General features: G+C 37.7%; 1 protein-coding gene across 2 annotated transcripts in view; it reads right to left on the reverse strand.

Annotated features, from left to right (window-relative positions):
* Positions 1-314: 314 nt before the first annotated feature.
* NR1H4 (nuclear receptor subfamily 1 group H member 4) overlaps positions 315-13,566 on the reverse strand; it is an 856,459-nt gene continuing 843,207 nt past the window's right edge. For both annotated transcript variants that reach the window (XM_044087787.1, XM_044087788.1), the window contains exon 10: positions 315-947. In XM_044087787.1, coding sequence (XP_043943722.1) covers positions 709-947 — 239 coding nt within the window. In that variant the 3' untranslated portion in view covers positions 315-708. The remainder of the gene's footprint in view (positions 948-13,566) is intronic.

Here is a 13,566-nt window from a genome sequence, read left to right on the forward strand (position 1 = left end):
TTATAATAAGATAGGTAAGCAAATCTTTTTGTAGATAAAACAATTTTTATGTTGTCTTTCAAAGGTCATAAGGACATGGTTCACAGTATTTACAGAACAGAAATTAAAATAAAAGTGAGAGAAATATGCTGTAACTGTTTTATGAGAGCAATAGTAGAAACAAAACATGGTTTATGTGCTGAAAGGAGAATTTGCAAACAGTTGCAAAGTCATCCATTGCCTTATTATTCACAAGGGGCATGCTTTTAATAGCCACAAACTAAATTTTTTATAATATATATCTTAACATACATAAAAAATAACACACAAAGTTCTTCAGGTAAATACACTTTTTAATAAAGAGGCAACAGAATATTGTATCTTCTTACTATACCATAAGGCAGTGCTAATATCGGTGGTGCAGTTGTTATCTAAAGAATATTAAAATGTATTCCTTTTACCAGTAGCACCCAAATGGTGCAAGCACATGGTCGGCTTGAAGATATGGCAATAAAACTGAGTCTTCACTTAACATAAACATTGGTATAAATGTTAGGTAATGAAATTCTGTATTTAACATCTGTTAGCAATGATGTAGGGTACAGCTGCTATTCACAATGTTCTGCATGTCAGGTTTTAGTCATGTCCAAAAGAATGAAGATAACTGAGGTGCGCATAAAAGGAAGTGGTCACTACTGTCCAAAAGATCACAGTTGACACTTCTCTCTCTCACTGTACATCCCATATTTCACAGAGAAGGGGAGTAAATTTGTGATCATTAACTTTCCACGACATTAACATCTCTGCATGCTGGTGGTTAAATGTCCGAAGTTCTGTTAGTCGCCCTAGAAGACAGGCAAAGTGCTGAGGGTTACCTGGATGTTGTCGCTTGCAGATTTTCTGTAGCACCTCTATTAATGGCTCTTGAAGTTTTTCCACTGATTCTCTATTCCTCACATACTGCCGATCTGAAAATATTAAAGAAAATTATATCATGAAACAGATAGAGTATCACTTCTCCTTGCTCACTAATTTAATTATTCCTAAAAAATACATATAACTATTCAGTATTCATAAGGCAAGGTAGCTCAGAAGTTATAGTGCTGATGTGTTTAAGATTTTATGTGTGAAGCCCACCAGAGCCACAGATTTAATATGAGACCTTGAGAAGATGTCCTGACTTTCTCTGTTTTGTTAAACCCTTTTGCAAATTAAGTATCAGTATTTGGCAGAAATTCTTATTTTCCTGTGAAGCACTCAGACATTAGACTGCCTCACTCTTTCATATTTACTGCATGTGAAACTTGCAGATCTGTTTACCATCTGCATTCATAGACTTGTCAAAAGATATTCAAACACTTTATTTTTCTTTGGGGATAAAGCACCCTCACGCATCAAGTAGAGAGAGACCTTTGTACCTCGCTAAATATTTATAGCCAAGAGCACAGCTGCCCAGTCTGACAGTAAGTTAGAAATCCCAAATCTTCACCACTGGCCATATATAATTGTTGCAGCTTGCTCTTGAACCTTGGTCATCAGTGTTGTGGATAATGTGTGTTTCAATCCAAGACAGATGTTTGTCTCACTTTTTCTCTGTTAGTAAGAGAATTCTTTGTTGTGAGATTATACTACAAGGTCTAGATTGGTCTTCTGTTCAAAGTGCTCTGTTTGGTTTAACCACAGTGAAAAACTTCTCTAAAGCAAATTTCACACTCCTCAAAACCGAGGTGGAATCCTTCAAAGCCCCCGGGCCTGTGGAAAATACGGCCCAGACTGCAGAATCCTTTATAAACGCATTCTATGAACACCTTCAGGAATGCATGGATCATGCGATCCAAAATAAAACCAAGACCCAATCCTCCAAAGGCAGACGTCCTGTCTGGTGGACCCCAACCATAAACAAACTATACAATAGAAGGAGGAAGCTACTAAATGATAGAGCAAAATCCCAAAAAGGGAAGGCATCACTGATCAGTATTAGCAAAAACTACAGGCACTCATAAAATTGTCTAAGGCCAGCTTCGAGAGAAAAATTGCACAGGACACTAAGGATAATCACAAGGCTTTCTTTAGTTATGTTAGGAACCTGGGTGGTAATTCCCAGATATGCTCAGAATTAGTCCAAAATGACAAAAAATACACTGAACCCACAGACATTGCCAACATCCTAGCTGACAGGTTCAGCGCAAACTCCCCCACCCCCCCACCAAAAGGGCAAATATCTATCCCAGCAGAGTGCTACCCCCCTGACATCTCAGATGCTCAGGTAAGAGCCGCCCTCTCCAAAGCAAAAAACACAGCATCAATGGGACCAGACGGTGTCCCGGGCTGCATCCTACATGAACTCCAAGAAGAGCTAAACCCAAACATAAAACTACTGTTCAATCTCAGCCTTACTACAGGATATGTGTCCAAAGAGTGGTGTACAGCAACAGTGGTCCCTCTCCATAAAGGTGGTGCCTCAACGGATCCTGGAAACTATCGCCCCATAAGCCTGACTAGCTTGGTCTGCAAAGCTATGGAAAGGATCATCATGGACCTCATAAATAAAGATATTGGGGACCTACAGGCACTGGATCCTACCCAGTTCGGCTTTGTTAAGGGCAGATCCTGCCTCTTAAACCTGGTTGATTTCTTTGAAACAGTCACCAAGGCCATTGACGAGGGGAAGGTGGTCCACACAGCCTACCTGGACCTCGCAAAAGCCTTCGATACAATACCCCACTCGGGCATTATAGATAAGCTCACCAGCTTAAATATAAACCCCTATGTCACTAGATGGATTGCAAACTGGCTCAAGGACAGAACCCACATGGTTAGAATTGCTGGAGCCATGTCAGACTCCAAACCAGTTACAAGTGGTGTCCCACAAGGCTCAGTCCTGGGACCTCTCTTGTTCGGTATATATTTCTCAGAGGTACAGGCCAACACGGAAGGACTGTGGCTGACCAAGTTCGCAGATGACTGCAAACTGGGCACCATAATCGACTCTCCAGCCGACACAAGCATCCTCCAAAAGGGCCTCATAGAAACAGACAACTGGTGCCAGAGCCATGGCCTCAAGCTAAATGCCAAAAAGTGTATAGTCATCCCCTTTGGCAAAAACAAAGTGCCCACAAATTACCACATAGGTGGTAATCCATTAAGTACAGAAGAAGTAATTAGGGACCTGGGGACCCTAGTTGATAGCAATCTCTCATTTGACAACCACGTGGCCAAAGTGGTTAGAAAAACATTTTATATAGCCCACCTAATCATGAAGGGATTCACATCTAGATCAGGGAGGTCATCGTGCCTCTTTACTCATCCCTCATCAGGCCCATAATTGAGTACAATGCCCCTTTTGGAATGTACCTTACCAGACACCTGCAGCAACTGGAAAGACCCCAAAAGTACCTTACCAAGAGGATCAAAGGGCTCAAACAGATGCCATATGCTGCCTGGTTAAAGAAACTCCAGCTCTACTCAGTGGCATACCACCTGTTCAGAGGCGATCTGTGCCTGGCATATAAAGCCATGTCCAACCCGGAATTAATGGACATGCTGCACCTCAGAAAATCCAAATCCCATCGAGCTACGCGCTCGAGAGACTTGAACCTCAGCACTGAAATAAATAGGACATGCTGGAGGGACAGATTCATAACCCAGAGGCTCCCTTCACTCTGGAATAAAATCCCAGTCCAGGTTAGGCAGAGTCCCTCATTGACTCTCTTCAAGAGGAATCTTGATGAGTGGATGGGAGATCATAGGTTTACCCCGGGTATCACTTCTGTGTCACTGTTAGACAGAGGCACAGTATACTAACCTCGAAAAAGGGCATAGCAAAATAAATTTAAAATGGGTGGCGAAAGCCAAACACATTCTGGCTAGGCTTATAAATGCCCTAGGGCAGATAGCCTAGTATGAACCTATGAACCTATAAAATAAAGAGCTCTTTACATAAAGGTGGCTAGGTGAACTTGTCATTTTAAATCAAATTTTTTGAACCCAAGTGAATGTCTTTGTTTCTTGTGAATGGTGATTATTCATTTTATATATGATGGCATTCTGGCACTGATAAATGTTGCATGTAATAGATTCATAGGTTCATAGGTGTTTACTAGGCTAATGATCACAAGGGCCTTTTTAAGCCTAGCCATGCATCCCAAATCTCTGACAAGTTCTGATACCCTTGATAAGTGTAATCATGGGCCTGGGAGATGAACCCTTTACAGGTTACCTGTGTCCATTAGAGACATAGGTGCCAAACCAGGGATGAGTTTCCAGTTTCCCATCCAATTGTCCAAGTTGCACTTGAATTGGGTTAGGGAGGAACTCTGCTTCACATGGATAGGGAGCCTGTTCCATAGTCTCTGGGATACATACCTGTCTCTCCGCAGGTCCTATTTATATCACAGGCAAGGTTTAAGTCTTTATAAATGGTAATTCTGGTGCTGTTTGTTTTGTGGATATGCAGGAGGTCTGTCAGAGGGAGGTCTGACAATGCCCTGTATCCCAGGCATAGATCTCTCCTCAAAATCCTGTAGGAGACAGAATACAGGGATATGGCCTTGAGGCAGTCTGCATAGCACATTTTACTTATGCCCTGTATTCGTTTAGTGAGGAACCTCTGTGGACATTCCAGTTGTTGGATATGCCTGGTTAGGTACATACCAAAGCGGGCATTGTACTCAATGATAGGTGTGATGAATGCTGAATACAGTGGAACAATGACTTCCTTGGACTTAGATGCCATACCTTTGTTTATAAGTTGCACAGCATAGAATGATGTCCTCACCACTGTTAATTCACATATTCTAGATATTGACCAGATTAAAATTTAGGATGTAGTGCTTAGTTGCCGATGGGTATAAGTCTTTGTGGCCAAGAAGGCTACTACCTGGAAATTGTCTTATCAGCCAAGAAAACAGAGGAACGTAACATGTCAGCATATTTTTCAAGAGATGCAATATGCATTCACCTAAAGCATTTTCAGTTTGTTAATCCAGTTTCTGATTTACCGGAATTAGAAACCCAAGAGACACAAGCAGTTTAAACTCTTCCCCAACTGCAGATGCAGACAACGACCCTAGGTCTGTAGACTACAAACTGCTCAGTCCAAAATATCAGTGCTGAATTATAGTTTTTAATTTGCTCATTTATACAAGTTTTTACAAAATCTGAGTCCCCTATGTGACATAGCAGGGCTAAGGCAAGATTTATGTCTGGCTGCTTTATTTGTGACTGTGAAATCAAAGTTTTTGCACTGCACATAGACTAACAAAATGGAATTTCAATAGCACAACGTATAACTTTCTATGAGGTTTAACAAATTGGATGAGGACCATACTAGAAAGTGGGATATAGAAGACCATTCCTTTCTTGGGCTGTGGAGAGCAGAGATGCATAAAACGTATGACTGAAGTTCTGTTCAGTGAGTTACTTCTGACACAACAGGCTTTAATAAAATGGAGCGCAACTAAGCTAACTATATTAGTTACATTTATGCATGTGTTTCTGGGACTGGTGATTGAATAAGAAAACAGGGCATACAAGGCCTGGAGGCAGTGAGAAGAGAAGAAACAACTAACAGCTACTTTCCTTTTCTGGAGGTATTAGCCCGAGAGGACCTATTTAATTGTTCTTTTCTGCAGTGCCTGCTGACCATCACACCTTTAAGAGGCTCCTTTCAGGCGGCCATGAGGTTGCTTTGTGATCATATTGATGTCCTAGCATCGAGAGCATTTATCACTTAAGAATGTAATTGCCATTCTTGGTGGCATTGCTAGGGTCACCTACACCCTCTGTGAACAACCATTCATGGTCTTCCAAACTAACACATGCATAAATGTACCGACCGGTAGTGAATAAATTACCAATCATCTGACGAAGAGGACGTACATGACCTTCCTGCACAAAATACCACACTGTAGTTTCACTTTCCCTCTTGTATTCCTTAGCTATCTTCAGAATACTTCTAGTTAGTGCATACTCCATCAAATCAAACAGCTCCTCCAGCTTAGACATAGTACACTGGTATAATGATCTGAATAATCTTCGATCACACATAGTAACACAGGAAAAGGCATCAAAGCTGAGCAAATGTACTTCAAAACAGGCTGAACAGAAAATATATACTAAATAAAAAAAAGCCCAGCCCATTCATTTTCTATGAATCCGCTGGTCAAAAAATAATTATTTAATAGCATATTTGCTTGACCAGCATATATATCAGTCTTAAACTAATGCTTTCCTTTATCTTACCAACACAGATGTTACAAAGTAACAAACAATAGGCATTCATACTTTCAAACTATATATTTACTTCCTTAAGATCCTTAAAGAGTGTTTTACTATGAAACTCCTGACTTACTGAAAGCTGACGTACCAAAAGGACAGAAAAATATGACCAAAATCCAGAAGGGTGAAAAATCATTTTTAGTTTTTTTTTCTTTCTTTTCTTTTTTGCAGGGGACAAGCCCTCCTGTTCTCTCTGATGTAGGGGCAAGCTCCTCACGTGCCATGAACTTATATAATACCAACTTCACAGTCACACAAACTTGAAGAAGGGAGAAATCTCCCAAAACAAGTGAACCATTGTCAGCACATACTTAGAACCACCCTGGCAATGATTTCACGTGGCTAACAGCATTTGGCATTATGTTATTCATATTTTTCTGTGTGCTACTGACGCTTGACCAATTTCACCTTGAGCATGTATAGGATATTCCTTAAAAAGTATAAAGATTTTTTTTTTGGCAGGATGTAAAACTTAAGTCATAAATAAAATTAATGAAATAATTTGTAAAACCTCTGCTGTTCACTGTAGAACTACAATGTATGGAGAGATAAATGCAGGGAAATTTGTTTCCAGAGATAGTATAAAATATCAGATGCAAATGCTAAAGATATCACTGGATCAGAAATCATTGTTTCAGTCAGAGTTTTGCATGAGTGAGTGTCCTTGTTTCCCCTGTTGAGAAAACACATTTTATTGCATTTAAAGGGGACCTGACAAGCAGTCTGCAAATAATTCAAAGGAGCAGTTCTGGGTAAACTGTAAACATGAATAACCATATAATTTGTAAAATGCATTTCAGTACATATGCTTAAAACTAAATCTTATACTGTCCCTCTGACAGTATGGGAAGATTACCATTTGGGACATCTGTGTTATAACTTTTGAAACTGACCCTGTGGTCAGAAATGTTATCTGACATGGTTGTGATAGTGATGTGGTGGTGAAGATATTAGGTAAGGCAGCTGTTAATTTCAATGACGATGATAGGCTGAGAAACTACTACTGCAGTGACCCATGGTGAAAGATGGGGGAAGTTCCTGCTGCAGCCATTGACTTGGGAATTCATGTTTTTACATGACCCGCTTCATTTCTGCCTGCTGTCTGTTACATTACAGCCAATTGTTGAAATTAAGTTGTTTTGTGTCCTGCTACTGCTGTTCACTAGCTGGTGTTGTCAGGTTTTAATGTCAGATGAGATGTATAACTTTTCTAGTAATGTCTTATATCTTGAAATTCACATAGATCAAGGTTCTTTCTCTTATGTCAAACTAGTTTGCTTTACTTCATAATCTATTAAAATCAGGAAAGGTACCAAACAGTATTTTCCTCCTCCCCCACTCTTGTTTGCTTTATTGTTAGAACCTTTCTCTAATGATATTAAAATAATAATGATGTAGTAGATTTCAAAGTTAATGACTTTTACTTATCTAAGACAATATTGTTTTAACCACCGGTAATATAGATTTTTTTTTGGTCAACATTAAAACATCTTTAACTTATTTAGAATTAATATCTGGTTTAAAATTTAATCAAACCAAAAACTAACACCTTACTAATTAATGAAGAAATAGATATTTTGATGAATTGTTACAAATAATCCAACTATGATATAAAGCAAGTTAATTACTGAGGAATAATAATCTCAATGAAATAATAAGTAATAAGATGTAATTATGATTTAGTTTTAGATAATATTTGAACTTTAATATTAAGGTTTAACTTTTAATAAATAAATACATGGATTTTTTTTCTTTTTTCACTATGGAATAAATATTAACTTTGATTTAAATGGTTATATTACTCAAAATGCCATGTATTATACAAGCTGATGTTTGTATGAGATTGGTAAATACAGAATAACATTAAATCATCATACTAGAAGATGGAAGAATGTAGGTATTACTTTTCCTGACCTCAGTTTTTTTTCACTACAAAATAAAGATTAACTTTGATTAAAATGGTTGCATTACTCAAAATGCCATGTATTATACAAGCTAATGTTTGTATGAGATTGGTAAACACAGACTGACATTAGATCATCATACTAGAATATGAAAGAATGTAGGTATTAATCTTCCTGACCTTGATTTGTATGCATTAGCTTCAGTTATTAAAACAGTTGCTTATTGGCTGGTTTTCACTTATTTGAATCATTGGAAGAAACTTCATGAATCAATTTAACTAAGTTATGAGAACAATGCTACTTCATCTCAGTTCAGATTTTAAATAACAATATGAAATGGATATTAATTTTTATTACACATTTTAATAATTCAACAAATTTTACTTATATCAATAACATGTTTATAAATACCCTGAGATTAATTCATGTTGTTTTCTAGATTTTTCTGTAGCTCACATTTGAATATATGGATATTTTGATCTGCAGAAGATGATGAATTTAAAAGACAGAGGCATAAACTTATTTTTGCAATCAGTTTTTCAAGGCTGCTAAAGTATTAACTACGGATTAGTGTGGAGTTAACTTAGATATGAATAACTGGCTTATTGTAAAAAACTAAAAATGTTAGAGTTTTCTAAGCAAGAATGTCCTTGAAATTAATATTGATAATAGAAAGTGATATCTATTTATCTATAATTTATAAATTATTGAAATATAAATGCTTATTTAATGACAAGTATTGGCACTATGCTATATAGTGAAGTAACTGTTCATTAGCTTCAACTGATAAAAGTAAACATCTATCATTCTCATATCAAACAACCTCTTAATTATTTTGAAAGCTTTTTTTCACAGAGATTTTCACATCGACATTTTTATACTCCATAAAATTGAAATAATTTATAAGAAGGAAAACAAAACACTGGTTGCTGGAGATGACATTCCTCAGTCAAAGTCAACAGGCAACACATGGTGTTCTACTGTAAGTTCATTTTCCCTTTTTGTGAGTAAGGTCAAGCTTTCCTGCAGGCTTTGTGGTCAGATTATCTTATCTAATCTTGTTAATATTATCTAATGTTGTAGCATATTTTTGCATTTATAAATATGTGTATGTTTTATAGGATATCTTTGTATCTACAAATATGTTTGCTCATTCTTATGTGATCCTATTCACCTGGAGTGTGCCTGCAAATTGTCCATTGAGATCAGTGCCCTACCCCGATAAACAAATATGAATACATAAATAAATAAATCTAATAGTTCTGTTTAATGCTCCTGGGAGTGGGTCAAGATCACAATGCCCCCTCCTTTGAATCCTGTTAACTATTGCCAGAAAATTGATTATAAAACATTGGAAAAGTGAGTCAACTCATTCTGCTGAATATATAAATGTCACCACTGTTGTTTGCCACACAGAGCAACTATCAAATTGAGAATGAGTAGATTTACTCCTGAACTCAAATGATGGACAAAGTTATATTACTTATTAGACAAACACAGGTTAGCATTTTACAATTACCATCATATCCTGAGTACTGTAAGATAATTTACTCCCTTGTTGTAGACACCACTGAGTATAGTTAATAGGTTGATATATGTTATTTGTTTGCATTTGTTACAATTTAAATTTTAATAAATATTTGGAAAAAATTAATTTTTATATAAAGCAAGGTATCTTGGTTTCTCATAAATGAGACTAAAGACTATAAAGGCAAACTAAAAAAAAAACAACCTTGCTACAAATATCACTGTCTACTAGTTTCCTATATAAAAAACCTTTCCAACCTAGCAACTCAATTACTACTAGGGGGCGACATCCACCACAACCCAGGCCCAAATTCCACCCACATAAGTACAAATGATACTCACCTCCCACTTAAGCCAAAATCCACTGACATACTAATTCTAAATCTCAACATATGTAGTATCATGAACAAAATAGAAGAACTGCACTCATCTATCTCCATATATAACCTCGACATAATGCTCATAACAGGGACTTGGATTAAACCCCATGTCAAAGACAACTCCATAACCCCACCTGGTTATAACATTCTAAGAGTGGACAGACCACAGAAAAGAGGTGGAGGCATTGGCCTATTGTACAAATCTAACTTAAAAATCCAATTCTTACAAAATAAACCCACAAACTATAATAATGCTGAGATCATACTAGCCACTCTTCTCCTAAACCAACATGAACAGTTAAACTTGCTGGGTATCTATATCCCACCAGGTGACAAAATAACCACCCCAGAATCAATACTCCACTGGGCCTCCCACTCCCTCCCTCATGAAACTATAATACTAGGTGATGTTAGTATAGATTGGAACCCCCACCCATTCCCCAACACCAGCCAACCACATTAACCTATATAACTTTACCCATCTCATTCAAACCCCCACCCATACAGATAAAGCCACCAAAAGAGAATCCATATTAGATTGGATTCTCACTAACCAACCCAACACTGCCCATCAATATGGGCACTACCCAATTGCCTCAGCGACCACAACCCAACCTTTCTCCTTCGACATAAACTTAAATGTAATAACCCACCCTCCCTTTTGCATACCCAATCCCACAAAAACTTCCCCACTGATCTATTCACAGAAACATTAAAATCTTGTAAGTGGGCTCCCACCAAAACCCTTCCCCTGGACAGGGCAGTTGAATACTTTTATGATACCCATGCACTGGCCCAGCAATCAAGGAGCCTCAATACTCACCACTAACACCAGTGAGAGGCGTCCATATATGGAGAGGATAATAAATACACACATTAAAATACAATTTCCATTAAGAGCATACAGGGATCACAGTCAGTCTGGGGCTGGTTTCTCACTTTCTTTCCAGGTCCCCAATAAGACTCCCCACTGGCACAGCTGTAGGGTCCAGATCTCAGCCTAGTGGGCAAGCTAAAACCTCCAGCACCCTCTCTGTCCAACCAGTGCTTTGTGTCCCTGCCCAAGTCACTGACACACACATACTTTGAGATAAGAGTTATATACAACCACAGAGACACTCCTGGGGAAGGCTGGCACAGGTTCTCCAGCTGTGCCCCTTTTACACAGACTATACGGTAGAAATCACTGCCACCACCCAGCTAATATTTATCAGCTACTCAAAGGCCCTTATTAAAGGGTGTCCAATTATTACTGTACAATATTATTATCCAAATGGTAAGTGTGACTGAACAGCAAAGGTTATTTGGAGTGACCTGGTACAGTATCACTATATATGCAATGTACTCTAGAGTTTAAATTATCTCTACACAAAGCAGCCACGGATGAAAGGTTTAAAATATTTAATAATAAATAATAAAAACATAAGACAATACTTCCTACTACACAGTGCTAGTCAAACGTTCAGAGATCGCAGAGAAATGTTTAAAGTAATACAGTAGAAAAGTTCTGACATCACAGAAAAACAAACTAGTCTAATCTTCCTATTTCCTAGCTATATCTAAGAGAAAACACAGTTCTAAAATCCTACTTACATCTAGATACGGGCAGTGCTGGTAATGTTGGATGTTCTCAAGACAAATGCCCTAATGCTCTCATTCTTTCTGTCCTTAAATTGATAACACAGTACCACTTATTCATTTCAGATTACATAATTTCTTTCTAGTTCCCAGGCTAACAGATTCTCAGAGGTTAATAGCCCTTGATCTTGCAGCTGGTCAGGAAGCCAGAACGATAAGAGAAATTATACGTGCAAATTCTAGCAATTAACTCTGATCTCAAGACAATAGCCAGAATTCCTTCATCCAGACATGTCGGCTCCAAGTTTTGACATCACAGAATTGACTTATTAGCTTTGTTACAGCAGAGTACACTGTTGTTACATTTTTGCAGTTCCACATTTAACACCATCTTTCCCATTTAAGAGAACAAGCCTGTGGCTTATATTAATATTTACAAATGACAGAATTATCTATAAAATTCTATCTGGCTAGGCTGGCAACCTTCATTCCTAACAATCCTAAACCAACTAGCCCCAATAAAGACAATTAGAACACGTAGCAACCCTGCCCCCTGGTTACTTAAAACCACAAAGGCTTTATTAAAACAAAGGGATAAAGCCTGGAAAGCCTGGCAACAACTTAAAACAACCACAACCAGACAAACCTACATAGGAACAAGGCAAAAAAAAAAAAAACAGATTAGGATAGACAAACAAAATCACTACCTAACCCTACAAAATAAATACAGGCAGAACCCACAGAAGTTCTGGACTGCAGTGAACAATATTCTCCAGCCTGGAAAAATCTGTACACCACAACCAAACATAGACGGTACTAATCTTGACACAGCACCTGACTTCAACAATTATTTTACCTCGTCCATACTTAAACTTATAAATGACACAAACCCCATCATTCCCCCCCACCAACCATCAACACCAAAACAAATAGTACCCCCTTCTCACTTAAACCAGTATCGACATCAACCATCCTAAAACTACTAACCAAACTCAAACCAACCACTCTCATGGCTGACAACCTCCCAGCTGAATTCCTGCAGGTTGCATCTTCTCATACCCCTACAACAAAGCATATGGTTAAGTGTCTTAGAGATCAAGACAGGATTCAAAATGGTCACTTAACCATATGCTTTGTTGTAGGGGCATGAGAAGAAACTACTTAAATATTAAGTTCTTGTTGGTAAGTATCTCAGAAATAAATACATTAAGTAGATTTCTGGTGAACTATTCCAGGGATTCAATACTGAGTCTAACTATATTTATTATTATTATTATTATTATTATTATTATTATTATTATATGGACAATTCAAACTAACCATTTCTATTAAATATAGCACAGAAGTGCATTTTTTTTATTTTCAGGTATACAATCAGAGCAATTAAAAAATGTTACTTCTATTACCACCCTGATTTTTCATTGCCTACCAAACTGGTGGTACAGTGGAAGAAAAATATTTGCCACTTAGAGCTGATTTTATTTGCAGAATATCAAGGAGGCTTGAAGGAAATGTGTGTGTGTGTGTGTGTGTGTGTGTGTGTGTGTATGTATGTGTGGGCATTTTTTCAGCAGACCTCTAGTTATTGCTGATTTTGAGTACTTTATAGTTTTCATGGGGTTCGAAGGTCAGCTGGGGGGTCCATCAATAACTGCAGCTGTAAAGACAACCTCTTTCAGTTTTCAACCCTTCATGGATTGCCATTTCTCACAGTCTAGTTCTTGGGAAAGTCAGAAAGGCTGGAGTCTTGATGATATGCACATGCATGAGAAACAGAAACAAGCCATGCACCAGGACAAGGATAAAAACCTCTTATTCACTTTTGCAAACTATATCTGCTTATGAATATCCTTAGAATGTGAGCTCCGTCGTATGGATCATTCATGAGACTATGTATTACTGAGTCCATTCAACAAAGG

The sequence above is a fragment of the Protopterus annectens genome, chromosome 11.part0 (genome assembly GCF_019279795.1).
Source record: "Protopterus annectens isolate FY-2018-M chromosome 11.part0, PAN1.0, whole genome shotgun sequence".
Lineage (NCBI taxonomy): Eukaryota > Metazoa > Chordata > Ceratodontiformes > Protopteridae > Protopterus > Protopterus annectens.